Consider the following 20,200-nt stretch of genomic DNA (forward strand, 5'->3'; position numbering starts at 1 on the left):
GAAAAGAGATATTAGGACTTTCTTAAACTAACTCTTATGGTATTAAGAATTGTGAACAACAAATAGCACAAAACTGACCAGAAACCTCAGTATTAGTTTCTCTTGTTTTGTTACTAACAAGCTGTGACTATGCTCTTTCCTATATCACAGGGAGATTTTCAAACTCTTTTTTTTTTTTTTAGCACTGCCCAACTATAACTATGGAAATATCACTAATGGAGATTGGAGCTGCACGGCCTCTTTGATAGTTGGAGAAAGCTATGAATTATTAAGCAGAAATATTCCTAGATGTTTCCTTATTTAAAATGTATTTCTAACTGCAAAGGGACACTTTGTTGTGATGGAATATAGCACATATAGAACATATATGAAATACAGGCATTCCTATATAGAAACTGAAACACTGTATATCATTATTTTTAATCATTATTCTGCCTTTTTATAGCGGTGAACATACTGTACCTAATATTCCTGTCTCCTATGACTGATTAGGGATTACATTGCTCCACAATGGAGCACTGAATATTCCCAGAATAACACCCCCCACCCCCTGCAATCAGTCTCATGCCCCATTTTGCCTGTGTCATAGCATACAGATGGTAATGGGTGGCCTTAGGTGAGGCCTAAAGGATCTCTCCGTTTTGTTGTTCTACAACACAATCCCAAAGCGTGTTTGTTTTGCAGGCCCAGGCTTTATCCTAGCTCTCTCCTGGTTTCGGTCACCTTCTTACAGAAGGTGTAGAGAGAAGGTGAAGAGTTCTGACATGTCTTTTTTCTCCTCACTATGTGCTCAGAGTGGTGTGGGGGCTTCTGCTCTGAGGAAGCAGCTGAGACAGGAGGGCCTATTAGTTGCTTAGTCCATGTTCAATGGAATGACTACTGGGCTTCTTTCTCTTCTTGAAGTGTTTGGCCTGGAGCTGAAGTGAGTCAGTGGTCACAAGCAAAACTGAGAAGATTAATAATTCTACTATAAAACAACTAGGATTATATATTTAATAATATAAATAATAACAGTAAACATCCAACCATCCTACATATAATCATAAATGTTTAGATGTAAAAATTAGCAGAGAAAGGATGGAAAGTGAAAGCCAAGCCAAAACTTTCTTAATGGGCAAATTAAAAAGAAAACTGACCAAAGAAAAGATTTTTCAAGTTAGGACTCAAATATAGTGACATCCATTAAAATTTCATAAAATATTAAATAGACGTATTGCTCTTCAGAAATTGTTTTAAACATTTGCTTTCTCTTTTTCTAAAACTTAATTAACTGGATTTATGGAATGTGAGAATTGCCAATGACAAAGAATTGTGGGGTCTATAGTCCAAAATTATCTATTGGCACTGGAGAAGCAATCTTCAAGACCAATATCAACTTCTTATCTATTTTACAATTTGTAACAAGTAGTCCTCAATTGGTTGCTTATTGACTGATCAATGTTATGATGGATTTGGAAAAAGTTACTTACACTCTACACCACCCCATGGTTATTTGATTGCACATTTGCTGCTTGGTAACTAGCTCACGTTTATGATCCTGTGATTGTGTTTTGCAAAGGGTTTTTTTTGTGGGGGGGCATTTTCTGACCAAAAAAGGGGCAAAAAATGCCTACTGGATAAAGCCAAAAATGCCTATTGAATAAGCTGGATTCAGATTTAGGACCATTTGATTTGTTAATTTGCTTAATGACCATCATAAAAACAGCAATAAAATCAAGTCCAGTTACATGGTCACTCGCCTTATGATCACAATGACTTATGACCAAAATTTCAGGCTCAATTGTGGAAATTGTAAATTGAGGACTACCTGTAGATAGATACAGGAGACAGAAAGAGAAAGAGAGACAGAGGCAGACAGACAACCCTGACAGAACAAGTGGATTTTAAGAAAAAGCATATTGCATCTAAATTGTAGATTTTCTTGAGCTGTGTAATATAAGACCCACTGAAGAAAAAAAAATGCATATTTGTACTTCTGCAATTTCAGTGAACATTTTGAATTTCTAGTTAGAGTCAATTAGAACAGAAATAAGCTGTATTTGGTGAACATTAGTATGAAATAAGCTGTATTTGGTGAACATTTGCTCATTAGTATCTTATAATGTAGAATTTTTGACACGAAGGAATTAAGTATCAATTAAATCTTCTGGACTGATAGGTGCCCTGGAATCTTATGGTTGTATACCAGTAGCTAGGAAGCCCAAACTGTTATGAGAAAATTGAACAATATTTATGGAACATCATTCTTGGATTTAGTCATCCCTAGATGGAGGTTCTTTGCTTTCCAAAAAAATCTGTTTGCATATTCTTCCTTTCTACTCTACTTTGGATTAAATTACATTGATGTGGGGTACAGTGAATGAACCTACTGACCTTCTTTTGAATAGATGCCTTGATCTAGTGCATTTGTGTGTTAGAATTATAACTGCTACTTGAGAAACTCTACGATAGGGAGATTGTTCTTATTGTAATAATCTATTCATTCTGGACTTCATCTGAGTACACTCACAGTGGCACTGTGGCTTGCCATCCTGTATTGAAAACTATTATTTTATAGGTTTATAAGACACCTATTTCAAATCAAATGACAACTAGAGAAACTCACAACTATTGAAGTTTCAAAGCCACAGTCAAGAATACTTTAAATTGGGTCTATTCTGGAAGTTAATTATACTCATTCTGTGGAAATTTTCTCTATCACTTCATTATCGTTATCATTAGAGCTGTGGTGGCGCAGTGGTTAGAATACAGTATTGCAAGCTGACTTCACCCATTGCCTGGAGTTTGATCCTCACAGGGCTCAAGGTTGATTCAATCTTCCATCCTGCCGAGGTTGATAAAAGGAGGACCCAGATTGTTCAGAGCAATATGCTGATTCTGTAAATTGCTTAGAGTGTGCTGTAAAGCATCTGAAGTGGTATATAAGTCTAAGTGCTAAATGCTAGTGCTATCAGTGCTTTTACATTGTGGGGGACGGCTGTTTCTTTAAATTGCTAATCTTTTCACACATCCCGAACCAATTGCCTGTCCATTTTGATAGCTACTGGCTTCATGGCTATAGCAAGAATAGAACTCATTTCATAAATTAATGCAGGATAAATTAAGCTACTTAAACACTGCAAGAAAATACCCGAGCCATTTTCATGTCTATTTCTTCTGATACATATCATTCTAGGCTAAATCTAGAATATATAATTCTATTGTACATGTGATAATATTCATCTTCATTTCTCTATATAGATGCCCTAATTTAGAACATAGAGATGTACATTATTTTTATACATTATTTTTATATACATTTATATTTTTATACATTATTTTGGCTACTGTTAATGGAACAATGGTTTATAAAAGTTACAAGTTTTAACTTTTAAAATAATTTGAAATACATACAATCATTTTACATAGAAATAGAAAGCCATTCATTCTAAAACAATAACAATTATACCTTAGAATGGATACTTTTTATTTTCACTTCTAACCTATAAAAATTAAATAGATTGCATCAGTCTGTCCCACCCAGTCAGAGAGGGAAGATATGTTGCAGCTAAAGAAATCCAACTGGTGCAATCTAGGAAGAGAGCCTTCTTTGCCCTTGCGCCCCACCTCCTGCCCAATGGAATAGTCTCCCCCCACTTTCATGGCCTTCTGAAAAGAAGTTAAAATATGTCTCTGCAGTTTCATGTGGGGAGTCCAGAGGTGTAAGCAGCTGTGGGCCTCACTGAGAACCCTTCCCCTATCTTTTATTTAATTTTAAGAAAGTTTTTATCATCCTCTCTCTCTAAATTTTTTAACTTAATATATTGTTTTTATATTTTAATACTTTGTTGTACACTGTCCAGACTCCCAACCTGAGAGAAATGGGCAGTTCAGGAATGTGAGAAAACAAACAAACAAACACAATCGAGTTTTGGAAAAACTTAGTAGGAGAACAAATTTTCATTAGTAATTCCAAAAGAAGTACAATATATTTGATTTCTTTTTTAAACCAGTGGTTTGAGTTGCTTTGCCTATTTATGTCTGAAATGTGGGACTATGACCTTTACATGAACACCATTCCAATGAAAAAGAACTATTCTAATATAAGAGTACTCAGACATACAACAGATCCTTCCATCACAAAAGAAGGACCATAATGAGATGGATCAGGATTGAGATGGATGAGGAAAGAAATTCCCTTCTCATATGGTAGCATGGCAGGTTTTAGATATCCAGCTGAAAGTGGCAGATCTTTCAAAATGGAGTCCTTGATTCAAGCAAAAAATGCTGTTGTTTATCAGGAATGTTAACCAAGCAAATTTTCCACGTACCACGAAAGTTACCAAAAGCTTTGTTTTATTTCTCAGTTTAATAGCTTTATGTACCCACAAATGAAATTGCATGCCTAAAGTCAATGAAGAGGCTTTTTTGATACCATGTCACAATGAGAAGTCACTGTTGGCTACATACATTTATTGAAAGATAAGCAGAACACGAGATGCGATACTCACATCATTGGGAATGGTGAGTTCATGAGTACTGGCCGGGGGATTGGCATCCAAACCTGAGCATATGTAAGAGAAAATGGACATTGCTTGAGGAGAAAGTATCGCACTTTTGATGGCATTTCACCAAAATAGCAGATCTTGTGGATTTCCAGACTGCACTAGAGCCAAAGGTTAAGGAAGGATGAAGGTTTCAATAAATAACAGATAAAAAAATGGAGCTCTGAAAGCAGTTGCTGTAATATTTCATTAGATGGCAATTCAATAGATTTTAATGCAGTGATGTGTTCCTTGAATGCTGATATCCTCACCTCATTTTTTTGCCTTTTGAAATAAACAAGCTGGCCTATACTGCATTTTCAATTTTCAGTGTTCAAAATGTCACTATTGGTTGATAAAATAAAAGATACAGCTGCTTAGAAACATTGGGGAGAACTTGTGGCTATTTAGGAGGCAAACTATGATACAGTGGTTATTTTAAATCATGCCTCCCCAAAGGATGAATTAATATCCTCTATGGTATTCATTGTATATGGATGCCATTTGCAAGGAAGAGGAATACTGTATTTTAAACCCAGTTCTGGTGAAATAATGGAGTTTTATAGCAAAATTACATTGAATTATATAGCATGATTGACAGACATATTTTGGAAGTAAGGAAATGGAATTTCTTATGATCTTGAGAATTAATAGCAAGGATTACTTATATATTTTTTGCAAAGCATGAAAACAAATTATTATAGGCAGTAAATCCACAATAGAATGAATGTTTTTACCTGTTTATTCTTTGTACTGAAATTATAGAGATCCAAAGAGAAATGTGGACTTCAGCCAATAAACTGTAGACATCATAATCTGTTTTCTAAAACTGTGTTTTTTAAAATATACAGTAATACTGGAACTGTACTGGAACTGTACTGCTACAGTTAATAATTTATGGTTCCACATAATTCCCACAGGAACATATTGTAAAATAAATATTTCAGAGTGAAAAGCAATGACCTAATCACTTGTTAATGTAGTCTAAATAGTTACATGCCCAAAACTCAAGTACTATTTATTTATATATATATATTTTTCAAAATTCTACCTTTATCACTTTATTTTAACTAATAAAGTCACCCAGCCAAGTTTTCACGTCTACAGTGGGACTAAAATTCACTGTCTAAAAATCTAATAAAAAGTCACTGATCATGAAACCTAGGAATTCTGCTTTTTAATAAGAGCCACAGAACGACAGTAGTTTGTCCAAGTATAAGAGTGAACACTATTCTAAAAAATTTGGTTATGACAGTACATAAAAATTTGGGCAGCCTGTTGGGCAACCTTTAACGGAACCGTATGTACAATATATGGCTTTCTGAAATCAATACAATTCCAAGACAAAGAATGAAAATACATTCTAAATCACCCTATAACTTACCATTTAAAAAAAATCTGTATTTTATATAGTAAACCTCTGGTGCCTAAATTGCTTCGTGTTAGAACTTTGCGTGCAATCTTAGCCATGTGAATAGATTGAGGATGCATATTTCCATAAGAATTAATCACAAGATTTCCATGGTGTAAGTACATGCAGTAATTTTTTAAAAAATCTAAATGAACAAGTTCTTTGTTATGAATAATTCATAATATGCACAAATACAATATGTGAACAATCTTATGTGTACTTTATTAAAAAACAGAGGATGTATAAGATCTATAGTCTATGCAATATTCTGTAGTTATGAAACTTTCCAGATGAGATGATGAAGATTTGCTAAGCAAGACTTGGTATAACTCCAACTTCATGATCTCATTGATATTTATATTAAGTATTTATAAGCGTTGACAATGATAGTTTGCAGACTGACTCTCAGAGAAAGCACAGACATTTGGAAGTATGTTCCATTAAGACTAATAAGATTTACCTCCATGGAACTGAGCTGGGATCAATCTAAATATGTTTTTGTAATACTGCCCAGTAACGGAATCTGGTTTTGAGCCTCTTTTTGAATTGTTTGAAGGTAACATACTCCATGCTAGATGCTGAGAATTGTCAGCATAATACACAGTACTAACCAAAAACTAAAAAGAAAGGGTCAAGAGAGAAGCCATAGTCTGCTCTCCACTACTTAGGAAGAAATAAGCAGGAATATGAGAGAAGAGAGTCACTACACAATCACCCAAACACCCGTTCAGTCTGCTGAAACTTAGAAATGAAGCTTAGTAATACTGAAGTCTACACCCATGAATTTACAGATTTGATTTGTAAAGTTTTTTAACAAAGCCAATACAAAATAGCTGTAAGGATTTTATGGAGTCTTGGGGCCTGATCTGATATATGTGAGGGTCTGAGTTTATTTTAAATTCATTTATTGATGGCTGAATTTATTTTCAAAGGTATTCCTAGTTCCAGGAGAAATTATGGGAATAATTAAGAAATTATGGGAATGGTCAGATTGAAAGAGAATGGGACATCACACACTATGCTGTGGTAAGTATTGTGTTATCATAATAGCACAATAATATTAATGTCTTTCATTTGTAAGACTTTTGTATAATTTTATACAATAGTGATATCTTGATTATAGCATGGTACATTAAAAAATAAATATTTTTATACAGAATTTTTTTTTATATGGAGATTATTTTTTACTTTGCTAGTAGTATCTAGCAAATGTCTTTTATACAGATACAAATATACCAAAATCCAGAATCAAAGAATGAGCACAATGATTTTACTTGAACTTTTAATTTGTTACGGCTTCTGCTAAATCACAGTTTCCTTTAGAAAGAGTGTATGGAGTGCAATGGAAAGTGAAAGGATGCTGTTTACTCTAAGCCAAAATCTGGGGATGAAAGAAGAACAGTTTCAAAAGCTGAAGAGAGAGACATCAAGATGAAAGAGCTAAGGTCTAAAAGAGGAGCCATGTTAACAGTGATGTGTCATTCTGCTGGAGAGTTATTCTGAAAAAGGGTTAGATTGTCTTAACTGCTGCCATTTTTTAATTGTAGGGTCATAACTATTATTGTGCTGTGTCTTGCCTCTTGAACATCAGTAAAACTATCCCATCAATATAATCAGAACAACTGCTTTATGTATCACTTTGGCAATGACAAAAAGAATTCTAAGACTGTATTTCCTGTATTTATTTTACCTGAGGACTGGCCCATCAGATTTTGAGCTTCTTCGGAGGAATGTAAGGGCAGCTTTTCTCCTGAAGAGCAAAGAAGAAATACATTTAATTTTTATTTTTTTTGCCTTCAAGGAGAGAAGCAATGTCACTTCATCTAGGAAGCTCAAAATATGATGAATAAAATGGCAGAAAAAGCAAGTTTTCGTTCAAATCAAATGCAATGCTATTAAAACATATGTTCAGTAACCATATAAATAATATCTGCCATTCTAGTTTTCTACAGAAACTACTCCCTTTTCCTGACATTTCCGAGTTTATCAGAAATGATTTTCAGAAAATTAGTTGAGATAAAAGACTGGCCTATTCTTAGTTTTCCATAAAAGCAGTGGTTCAAATGCTAAGCATTCATTAGTCATCTATATATCTTTGACTCCTAGTAGTATAACTTAGAATATCACAAACAATCAGGGACAAGTATGAAAAATTAACCTTTGCCTCTCAATGCAGAATGCATCCTTACCCCTGACTAAAGGATTGTTATGACATGGATGTCTTAGAGCAGACAATAGCAACACATAACTTGCAAATATATGTCCTGACCTTTTCTCAACTCTAGTATCTGCCTCTTGTCCTCTCTTAATATTTCCACTCCAACTACACACTTTTAATTTAAGAAACCAAGCTTAGAAAAAGAGAGAACTGCATAGGTAAAAAGAGAAGGAAATCTGTAAAGGGAATTTGGGTACGTACCAGGGAAAGCAGGGGTGGTCTGTCCAAGGGGAGTAAAGGGGGTTTGCTGCATAGCCAACTGGTGGAGCTTGGTCAACTGCTGAGGGGTAGGAGGGATATTAGAACTAAGAAGGTTATTGTTATAGAATACAAGTCACACTGAAAACCAAGAACAAAATTATAATAGTAATGTTTTGAAGAAAGAAATCAGGAAGCCATGTGGAATCATGGCAACATACAGGTTTATAGAAGGACTTGGCCTGGGAAATTATAATTGGTCAAATTCCTGGCAGATGTGCTCAATCAGGATCTGAAACACAGCAGCCTAGTTTTGGTGTTGTGTCTTTCCAGATGAAATTGTACATATGTGTTCATCACAAAACCTGAACCAAGTGGAAGAATATATGGATATGAGATTACCATTTCCCAAGGAGGTGCTACTTGCATAGACACTATCAGTGCTTCTGGAGCTGTAACCTGGAACTGGTAGTTTCTTCAAAATATTGAAAGTTTCATAACTAGGTAGATGACCCAATGAAAAGTCCAGTATGTGTTTTGGCCAAAATAGGTATGTATTTCAGATCCTGTTCATCCCTTCTTCTGCTTTTAGCATTAGACTTCTAATAACTCATTCACAAAGAGGAAGGCAATTCCAATATATTTTATGCCAAATTCATATTATTATTCAAACACCAAAATAAAACAAATCTGTTTTTAAAACCATGCTTTGTAACAGCCTGAGGTAGTAGGATGATAATTAGATTCTGATGTCATTACAGAAACTCCCCTACAGCATAGTAATTGGCTGTGGGAAGTTCCCCTATAGCAGGACTGTCAAGCTCCTGGCCCCTGCGTCATCCGCTGGCCACACCTATGTCCAGTTTAGCGAAAAGGGAAAAAGTCCCGATACATCACGTGATGCCGCCATGATGCTGTGAGTTTGACATCCCTGCCCTAAAGCCATCCAGACCAGCCAACTAAACTATGAGGTTCTGATCTTTTGAATTCAGAAGGGAAAAGATTAAAATAAAAACACCAAACTCCTGCTCTTGTAGCATAACTGAGTGAAAGGGTGCAGGGAAGTCTGACATTGGTGTTATAACAGTTAGGTGAAGCATTGGAATTAGAGAATACCTGAGAGGCTGAAGAAGACAGAAAAGTTACAAGGAGTTTGAAAAGAAGAGCTTTTATTAGTCAACCAAGAAGGCAAGCAAAACATGAGAAACAAATGGCATTGCAGAACCTGTGCTGAAATAACTTAATAGATTGGGGGTGGGGGGGAAAGAATCTAAAACAATTAAGTTTCTATATGAAGTGCTCTGAATGACAATGTTATGTTTTTCAAAAGTGTGACTCTATGCAACTTTTACTAACCCTAATCACAAATTGGATATTCTTTAGGTTAGTATACTGTGAACATGGAATTTTGGAACAAGTAAGGAAAAACAAATCAAGATTTGGTTACTGCTGCTTAACCAGAACATTGTCTGTAGAATCTTTCTGGCTTAATCAACAAATTATGTTTTTAATTTATAGTAAAGTGATGGGATATAGAACTTCTTTGCTGGAAGATTAAACTATACAATAAGTTTACACATCAGGCTAAGCCATAATGTGATTACTTTACTTTAGTATGAAGTGTAAATAGAGACAGGAAGTAACACAGAGCTGCCCTTCTGATTTCAGTTATGATTGTGTACATTGGAGGAAATGCACAATTATGATCAAACCCACTGTGGGTAGGACGGGAAGATTTTGCTTTGCAAAAGCCACCAACCCATATATGTAGGAATTTTAAAAGAAAACAAATCCATGGATGATTCAGTAATGCTAGTTTCTTGTGGGTTTGTTTTGTTCAACAAAATATGTTCTTCATATCTTTTTTACGGGACTGTCTCAAATTTGGCATCACCCAATGAATATGATTCAGCCCTTTCTTCTTCTACAAGAAACTATATGTTCCGCCAGGAAATTTGATAGGAGCGGATGCAGAGGCAGGATTAAAGCTTGAAAATCATAGAAACTTGGTCAGGAAGTTGTTGGTGGTCTAGCTGAATTTTTATTCATTATATGTGAGAAATTGGAATTGGTAAAGTACCAAATGACTGGAGAATAGCAGACATTCATGTTTACTAAAATGGGCAAAAGGAAAATCCAGCAAACTACAGACCACTCAGTCTGACACTAATATAAGGGAAAATCCCAGAGCAGATGCTGAAGATCTTGAAACATTTTGCCAGACTAATCTTATCTCATGTTTTGAACAAGAAGTTTCCTTAATAGATTGTGAGCATGCTGCAGACATAATATATCTTGACGTCAACAAAGCATTGGTTAATTACTCAATGACATGCTAATCTAGTTAAGCATGGACTGAATGGCATGACATTTCGTAACTGGTTCAAACTCAACCATGGCTTAAACTTAACCATGCAAGGAATTAAAATGGTTAACTAGCTAAGCTAGTTAAACTTAACTATGGCTTAAAATTGCCAACTTAGCTAAGCATGACAGTTCATAGGTGACTCAAACTTCTTTAAAGAATGTTAATCAAAGGGTCCTTGTTAAATTGGAGAGAGGTATCAAATGGGGTGCATAAGGGTTAATTCTGTCCTCTATTCTTTGCTAATGATTTTATTAATGATTTGACTGCAGAGGTATAGAAACACTTATCTAATTTATAGATATAAACTTGGATGGAATAGTGAATATCCTAGAAGACTGAAATAAAATTAAAAAATCTTGATACAGGGCAGAAATGATCTAAAGGCAACAGAATAAAATTTAACAGACAAGTGCAAATCTCTGCATTTAGGAAACAAGATCACATACACAGATATACGATGTGGGATACCTACTTGCAAAAAAGATCTTGGATTAGTAATTGATTGCAAACTGAATTCATTGCCAAGAGTGTGATGTGGCTGCAAAGAAGGCAAATGCAATTTTAGGTTGCATCAACAGATATTAAGTTTCCAAATCACAGGAAATAACCCATTCCATTCTATTTGATTATCTCCACTTCAAATACTAGGTTTACTTCTGGGCAATATACATTAAGGATTCATAGAAATTGAACAGATTCCAAAAAGGTCAATGAAGAGGATCAGGGGACTAGACACTAAGGCCTACAAAGAGAAATTAAAGAAGCTGGACATTGTTTGGGTGGGGGGGTTGGACTAGATGACTATAAAATCTCTTCCAACTCTGTTAATCTGTATGTATCTTTAGAAAGGATAATTGAGGAGAGATCACACATTGTTCTCTTGTGTTCCACAGAGCAATAGATTTCATAACAAGATGGCAGATCCTGACTGAACTTTTTAAAAAAAATATATTAACAGAAACAGTATTTGATAATGGAACCAATTACCCAGGAAGTCAATGAATATTTCAGCTTCAGCCATAACACAAACAATAGATACAAACTCAAGGTTAATTGCACCAAACTTGATTGCAGGAAATACGACTTCAGCAACAGAGTGGTCAATGTCTGGAATACTCCACCTGAGTCTGTGGTTTCTTCCCCAAACCCCAAAAACTTTAACCTTAGACTGTCTACTATTGACCTCACCCCTTTCCTAAGAGGTCTGTAGGGGGCGTGCATAAGCCCACCAACATGCCTACCGTCCCTGTCCTATTGTTTTTTGTTTTTTATTTTTCTTATATGTATCCATGTATTCATAACTATGTTTTTACTTATACCTATTACCTTGTAAGCAATTGACAAAAATAAATAAATAAAATAAATAAAAGTTGGTGGGCACCTCTTCATTGGACATTTTAAGGTGGAATCTAGGCAGTCTTCTGTTTTGGATATATTAATTTGAATTCCTAAATTAAGAGGCAGTTGGACTCAGTGGCTTAACTGAACCTTTTTTTTCTTCAGAAGTTCTAGACAGAAGTTCAGTTATGTTCAGTTCTCACAGACTACCTGCTCAGGTCCCTGAAGTTTTTTTGGCAGGGTTTTTCAGAACTGGTTTGTCTTTGCCTCCTTCCTAGGACGGAGAGAAAATAACCAGCTCAAAATCAGCCAGCTGACTTCATGCCTAAAGTGGGACTAGAATTTATAATCTCCCAGTTTCTAGTCTGATGCCATAATCACTAAATCAAACTGGCTCTCAAGTGACCCTTAAAACCAGACAAACAGAAAAGCCTTCTTCACCAACCAAGCTAACCTACTGTGACTGTTTTGCCATCAGATGCAGTGGCTTTATTTCAGATGGATTTAACAGAAGGTAAAAAAAAGTCAGGGAGAGAGATAAATAGAACATCTATGTTTTATGCATTTTCAGAAGGTGAGATGTTGAATACTACATAGATCCAAGAAGTAGACAACCATGACCTCTGTTTACCTGCAATTCAAATGCCTGTTTCACAGTCTTCAGCCCCTGCAAATTTGGTATCACGAAGCAGAATTCCCTTCCACATATAGATTGCAATCAGAAGTCTATTCTGACAATTGCTTCCAATTTACAACTACTCCATTTTAAATTCATGTCTATAGATTCTCATGCACTACATTGTTCCGTATTGTAATGAAATCTAATTTTTCCATCAACAATTTTAGGACTTGGGACCCAATGGAACAATTTTTAAACCTTAAAACTGTTGTTTATTCACCATATCATGCTGTATACCAGACCTTCAGAAATTATAAGGGGAGGTTTATCATAGTAAGATGATGAGAAGGGCTTGTCCTTTTAAATGCTCAGAACTTCAACACTTTTCTACTCCTAAAATTTTATGGAGACGTATCTGGGCTTCTAAATTCCATCCGATTCCACAAAACATAAATATGTTACAATAATTTAGTGATTTATCCATTATACATAAGAAGAAACAGAAGCTTTGGAAAAATAACACATGGTTCCTCTGTGGATCCAAAGTGAATTGCTCATCTCCAAAAAGAAGTTTTAAATATGCATATTTTTTCATTTCATTTATTTGTATCCCACCTTTATTATTTTAACAAATAATTCAAGGCAGTGAAAATATCCAACCCACCTTCCTCCTCCTATTTTCCCCACCCTATGTGGTAGGTTGGGCTGAGAGAGAGTGACTGTCACTCAGCTGAGTGGTTTTCATGACTAAGGCAGGACTTGAATTCATGCTCCCACTTTGTAGCCTGGTATCTTCATTACTACACCAAACTGGCTCTAGTGACAATATACTCTATATTGCTTGAATATCTCTTTGTATTCATACATTCTTCGGCTAGTCAGATGCACTGAACTCAGTTTGGCTGACTCAGAAAGATTTCAGGGATGCCAAACTAAAATAGGCTTTCCTGAAATGGAGTGAATTCAGAACTGAAATATACAGAGTTCAGAATACATTCAGAGGATCTATTATGGAAAACCAGCTTTATTTTACCTGAATAGACCAGAATATAAAATTCAATGAACTAATCAGAACACAATAGCTCCACTTCACACCAAGCTAACCAGTCAATGTGTCTTTCATGAATCATACTTTTCTCAGTAAGTTTCTTATATAAGGAGAAGGAGGAAAGAAAAAAAGATGGTATGATTTTTATTTTAGTAAGGATGCAAACTATTTTTTATTAAAAATAAATTGTTTTAGATTTCTGGTTTTATTTATTTATTCATCAAATTTATATAGCTTCCCATTTCACAATCATGTGACTGAGCAGTGTGCAACAAAGTTAGAAAAGTTTTAGCTCCTTGGAAGACTTGTAACAGTGTAAACTTTGCTGTTTTGTGAAATATGGGCTGCCAACTGTCCTGGACATTCATCCACCAAATGTTCCCAGAGTTTCAAAAGCCAGATTGCAAATGTTATATATTCCCTAGAAGCTATGTAATTTGTATAACCACTTATGTAATCATTTGGTTAGGCAAATTAATTACAGATACCTAACTTACAACAATAAAAAACCCACAATCCCTTTTCCTTCATTTACTTAACTCTCGACAGCACACTAGGGAAAATACATAAATATGCATATATTACAGATGTCTGAAAGACTGCAAAGAATATAAGTATCATTTTATAAAACCTTTTACATTAAATTTAAATTATTAAAGGCCTGGAGGATAAAACATATGAAGAACGGTCTTTCCTCTGGTGTGCCTGGGCAGCTGCTGGAAAGAGATGGGCTCATTTCAGCGCCTGGAGGCCAGATGTACTTACTTCCCCCAAGCATTTCTTTGCCTACCTAATTTCCAGCTCTGTCACATTTCTTGCCGATGTGTGCAGGGAAACAAAAGTTTGTGGAACTAAAAAAAAAAGTTCAATCAATTCCAAGAAGTTGGAATTGATTGATTGAAGTTTTTTTTTTAGTCCCACAAACTTGTTTTCCTGGTGAGAAACGCAATGAAGAAATGTGACAGAGCTGGAAATCAGGTAGGCAAAGGAATGCTTGGGGGAAGCGAGGACATCTGGGCAATGGTGGGTGGGGCAAGCTCTGTGGTGTGGCATGGCGTTACAATGGAGAAACAGGAAATGGAGCAGCTGGTGCAAGGAAGGAGGAAGCCGCTTTCCCTCTTTCTTCTCCCTGCTCCTCCTCCTTCCCTTGTGCCGGCCACTTCATTTCCCATTTCTCCATTGCAGCGCAGCACCCAGGATCTTCTTTGATAGCAGGGAGGAAGGGGTAATTTAACAACTGGTTCGCCCAGGATCAGGTTGGCCATCGTAGGAGGCTTGCCCTGCATGTGTGACAGAGCTGCAGGATGGGAATGGGCCATGCCTCCCATGACAGCCAACCTGACCCTGGGCAAACTGGTTGTTAAATCATTTGAATCCCACCACTATTACAATCTAAATTGAAACGCTAGCAGCTGAAGTTTTTCTAAATTGATGAGATTTCTTGCATCTAGAAAGTGTTCTGTGTTGCTTTCTCTGGTTAAGGATGTACTTTGTAAGATGTGATAACATTTCTTATTTGAGAAATAGTGACATTAATTTCCATGGGCTGATCTGCTCCTTATTATTCCACTCCAGTTCCTTGCTCTCATTTGGATTGGGACTGAACCACCTGAGAACAAATTATTAAAATGCAATTATTTTTTTCATATTATATCAATTTTCTTTTTTACCTACTGCTACAAACACGCTATTTTCTCATTTTTATAATATTCATGAACTAGTTGAGTTTTATTAACCTAAAGGAGAGAAGGACTGACTTACCCACCTCCTTTTTAAATAATGATCAGTAGGTTCTTTTTCTGAAGAAGAGGGACCTTGAGTCATAGTTGCATGATATATAGTATTTTGATTGCCTATGTGGTTAAGTTTTAATTTCACATCATTTGGTGTTCTGTATCACCCTGAAGCCCTTGTACAAAGATCTTCATTATGGACAGCTATACTACTGTGAAAGACCAACAGAGGTCTATAAGGATAACTAACACTTTAAAGGAGAATATTTGTAACTCAGGGTTGAAATAAGAGGTCCTTGGTGCTCCCTGGAACTCGGTTGTTTTCTTGAAGGCATTTCATTACCCAAACTAGGTAACATCATAGTGTGTAATCAGCACTGGCGAAGTTACCTAGTTTGGGCAATGAAATGTTTGCAAGAAAACAACCAAGCTCAGAGAGCATGAAGGATCTCTCAGCTAGCACTTTCATTTCCATATCAATTTCCCATCCCTGCATGAGAAGTAGGCTTAAGTTTGTTTGAACGTGTTTCCATATTTCTTCCATATTTTTATGTATTGTATATTTATTCTATTACGTTCAGTGTTATATGCAGTTGATCAGATAAACATTTTCTAAGCAAATGTTATTTATAACTGCATTTTATTACATTTCTCCTAAGACATGTATTTCTGATCAGAGAACAGTAATTAATTTCACATTCTCAATATTTAGGCTATATATTTTTTCTTCCATCCATAAATACATAAGCAAGCAAGCATAAAGCCTAGACATTGAAAACAGGTAAAAATGAAGCCTCAATTTTTTTTCTCCCTGTATAAAATTCAGTGTGAGCATCCATTGGTAGCATAGAATGGGCTTAATAAAATTCATTCATAATCTTCACTTTGCAGCTGAAAGATACAACAGTTGGTACCAATCTCATTTATGAGAAGCATTTTCACAAATGTTATTTATATGCTTTTTTTTTAAAAAAAGGAAAGAAACATAAAGTAAGAGCTGTGCTGGCACAGTGGTTAGAATGCAGTGTTGCAGGCTAACTCTGCTCACATTGCCAGGAGTTCAGTTCCTTCAATCCTGACCAGCTCCAGGTTGACTCAGCCTTCCATCCTTCTGAGATCAGTAAAATGAGAACCCAGATTATTGGGGGCAATTTGCTGACCCTGTAAACTGCTTAGAGAGTGCAATCAGTGGGTTGCCAACTGGTGGGTCGTGAGAAAATTTTGATGGGCCGCAGAGAAATCTCACCCCCAGAGCACCCCTCCAAAGCAATTAATCCAGGCTGCGCAGAAACACAAGGCTGCGCTGCCCACATGGCCTGTGGGAACCCTTCCCACCCCCACACTCCTTACCCAGCAAACTTGCCTGCTAAATTTTTATTTTTCCTTTTTCCGACCATCATCTGTTCTGCTGTGCCAGGAGATTTAGATTAGCTAGGAAGCAGGAAATGGTTGGATTTCTTGCTTTCTAGCTAGTCTTTATATCTTCAGCTCTGCTTTAAAGCATAGCCGAACCTCCCTTATGACTGAAGTTTTGCTTGCCAGCAAATTCAGTGCAGACTCAAGGCAAGCAAATTTGAGAGACTGAGCCAATGGCAGATAAATAGATCACTGAATGATTCTGTGAGCAACTCAATCTGCCTGCTTTGCCTGATTTGGGGTAAAAGTTGCTCTTTTTAATAAAAAAATCAATATTTATATAAATATTTATAATATTTACATACAAGCCATGCCCAGCCAGTCACATGACCACCAAGCCACACCCACAAATTAGTCCACACCCACAGAACCAGTTAGTGGTCCCTGGGATCTAAAATTATGAGTTTGGCGGTCCCTGAGGTCCAAAAGGTTGGCGACCCCTGCTCTAAAGCACTGTGAAGCAGTATATAAGTCTTATTGCTATTACTAGAAAAAAAATATTTTTTGCTAAACATGTAAAACAAATAATGATGCCTACTTCTGGTTTGGCATAACAACTGGAGAACAATAACCAACTGTTCCCCCCTCTAAATTCTAAAAATAAAGGATTTAGCATCAGCAGAAATTTACTATCCTCTTTCATTATAACTAAAGATATGTAAATGTCTTGAGCTCTTGGCAAAAGGTGGAATGTAAATTAAATAAATAAGCACTAAGACTAAGGAAAATAGCAAGGATTCTTGGTATAATCCAGAGGTGGTATTCAGCAGGTTCTGACCAGTTCTGGAGAGCCAGTAGCGGAAATTTTGAGTAGTTCGGAGAACTGGCAAATTCCATCTCTGACTGGTCCCGCCCCCATCTATTCTCTGCCTCCCGAGTCCCATCTGATCAGCTGGGTCTTCTTTTTTGCCCTGCACAGGAGAACGGAGCTGGAAAGCAGGTTAGTGGGGTGGGGAGGGAATGGGATTTTCCAGTAACCTTCCCCCAGGAGTGAGGAAGGAATGGAGATTTTACAGTATCCTTCTCCTGCCACGCCCACCAAGCCAAGTCCACCAAGCCAGATCCACAGAACTGGTAGTAAATTTTTTTGAATCCTATCACTGGTATTATCACATCATAAAATAAGAAGACGCATAAATTCAGGTTGTTTGTCTCATTAGCAGCATTATGGCAGAAAAATAAATAAAAGGAAAGGCTCTTTAATGGCTAATATCAGTGAACAAAAAATTTAGTAAAGGGATAGCACAGCATTTTTTTTTGATAATTTAACAACAGGCCAAGTCCTCAATAGAAATATAATTGGATCCTAATTATTACCAATACTACACATGGCCAATTATTTTGAGAAAAGCATATTAATATTAAATATTAATATTAATATCACTCATTTGACAAAGCATGCAGGTAACATAAAATACATTTACGAATAATAAAGAGAAACTCACATCTGGATGTGGAATTGCATATTGTCCTTGAATTGTGTAGGCCTGGAAAAAAAAAAAAGCAGTGTAAGACACTGACACAGTGACCAGTTGCTATAGGCTTCACTTCACGCTAGACTTGTATCACTAATCTTCATAGCAGCAATATGTTAGGATCCTCCATAGTCTGCAATATTTGAGTCAGGGACATTGTTATAACACCGTTTTATACAGTGGGTGTAGGCATAAAGTATATAATAAACTGGAATTTAACTAAACCCTTTAAAATATATCTACCCAATGAAACTCTTTTAATGTTGGTAGTAATTAGCCATTTCTACACCTCCTAAGCTTTTTCCTCTGGCTCACTTGGGTGCGTAGTAGAGATGGTATTCAGCAGGTTCTGACCAGTTCTGGAGAACCAGTAGCGGAAATTTTGAATAGTTCGGAGAAGCGGCAAATACCACCTCTGACTGGAGAGTTTACAGTATCCTTCCCCTGCCACGCCCACAGAACCGGTAGTATAAAAAATTGAATCCAACTACTGGCACATAGGCAAGTGAAACTCAGGAAAGACCCACCAACGGTGAAGCCAGAAGCTAAGACTGGGACCAGATGGTGCTTCCAAATGCCAGTTATGTGGCCTCCCTCCCTTCTTTAGCCTGAGGTTCATCCCGCTCCTCTCTTTAATGCAGGCCTTTCAGCTAATTTTCCAGGGCCAGTGTTGGAGGGAGAAAATGTTTGAATAATTTCTCTAAATAGGTCTAATAGATTAAAGAGTGTTCATCAAGAGTGGTCCTTGTATGAGTGAAAAAGAGTAAGTAATTTACAACTTTACCAGTCCTCTCAGTTACTCCCTGTGAAATGACCTCACCTAAGTATCTGGCAGCTGAATAGGTAGCTGGGAAATGACTTCCCTTAGCTCTTGCATAGCAAGAATGGCATAGTTGAAAGGGAGCTGAGTTACCGGGCATTTCTTTTTCAGAAAGATATTTGTTCCTATATAGGCCAAGTTTAAACTATTGCAAACCAGGCCCACAAGAATATCTACTTTCTTTTTATGCAACTAGGTCTTGACCTTAATTTTCCTCTTAATTCAACTTTAAATTGTTTTACAACTCCATTAGGGAATATTTATGCCATATTCAGATGTAAACAAAAGTCCTTTCTGAAACAGCCATGTCTTCAATCTGACTCTCCACTCTAACTTCTACCCAGAATGAATAGTTGTCTCAATTAAGCTTTGGATTGCTTATAGAAATAGTAGTTGAGTGGCATTTGTCGTAGCCAAGGGGTAGGAACAGATTAGTATTTCCTTCTGGATTTCACAGCTAAAAAATAGCAATTTTGATCAACCTTGAAATAGGGACTTCAGGGAAAGACCATCAGAGCTAGTTAAGGAGGACTGGACCATGATTATGCATGCCTTATTTATTTATTTGTTTGTTTGTTTGTTTTATTTGATTTGATTTGATTTATTTGATTTGTAAATCACTTACAAGATAATAGGTGTAAGAATAAACATGAGTATGAATACAGGAAATAGGTATGAATAAATGGGGACAATAGGACAGGGATGGTAGGCACAATTGTGTGCTTATGCATGCCCCTTACAGACCTCTTAGGAATGGGGTGAGGTCTTCCATCCTTTCTAAGAGCTGCTTGACTGGATTCAATTGTGCAAGCTTTGGGCAGCCATAATTTCCTGTATTGCAAAATTGCTGGAACTGGCAATAGGCACTCAGTTGTGAGTGTAAACAGTGATTGCTTTGTGATGCCCATCCATTGCAACATTGTTGTAGGTAAGCCAAGCAAACAGTAAGATCTGACATCTGACAAGATATATTGTGGACCAGAGTTCCCTCTCTATATTTAGATATTATTATGGTTGGCCATACATTTAGTCA

At 36.4% G+C, this 20,200-nt stretch overlaps 1 protein-coding gene across 50 annotated transcripts in view; it reads right to left on the reverse strand.

Annotated features, from left to right (window-relative positions):
- The window catches only part of PCBP3 (poly(rC) binding protein 3), a 60,162-nt gene that overhangs the window by 4,830 nt on the left and 35,132 nt on the right, over positions 1-20,200 (reverse strand). For 19 of the 50 annotated variants that reach the window (XM_087919503.1, XM_087919502.1, XM_087919504.1 and 16 more), the window contains 5 exons: positions 18,318-18,359; positions 11,191-11,256; positions 8,354-8,432; positions 7,625-7,684; positions 4,491-4,543 (listed from right to left, as the gene is read on the reverse strand). In XM_087919503.1, the coding sequence (XP_087775629.1) occupies positions 4,491-4,543; positions 7,625-7,684; positions 8,354-8,432; positions 11,191-11,256; positions 18,318-18,359 (300 nt within the window). Of the gene's footprint in view, positions 1-2; positions 2,206-4,490; positions 4,544-7,624; positions 7,685-8,353; positions 8,433-11,190; positions 11,257-18,317; positions 18,360-20,200 lie in introns of those variants that run through there. The other 31 variants (XM_026707687.2, XM_087919526.1, XM_026707682.2 and 28 more) reach the window with 14 other exon arrangements.

Source organism: Pseudonaja textilis, chromosome 1, assembly GCF_049901715.1.
Source record: "Pseudonaja textilis isolate UNSWEBS1 chromosome 1, rPseTex1.2, whole genome shotgun sequence".
NCBI classification, from domain to species: domain Eukaryota; kingdom Metazoa; phylum Chordata; class Lepidosauria; order Squamata; family Elapidae; genus Pseudonaja; species Pseudonaja textilis.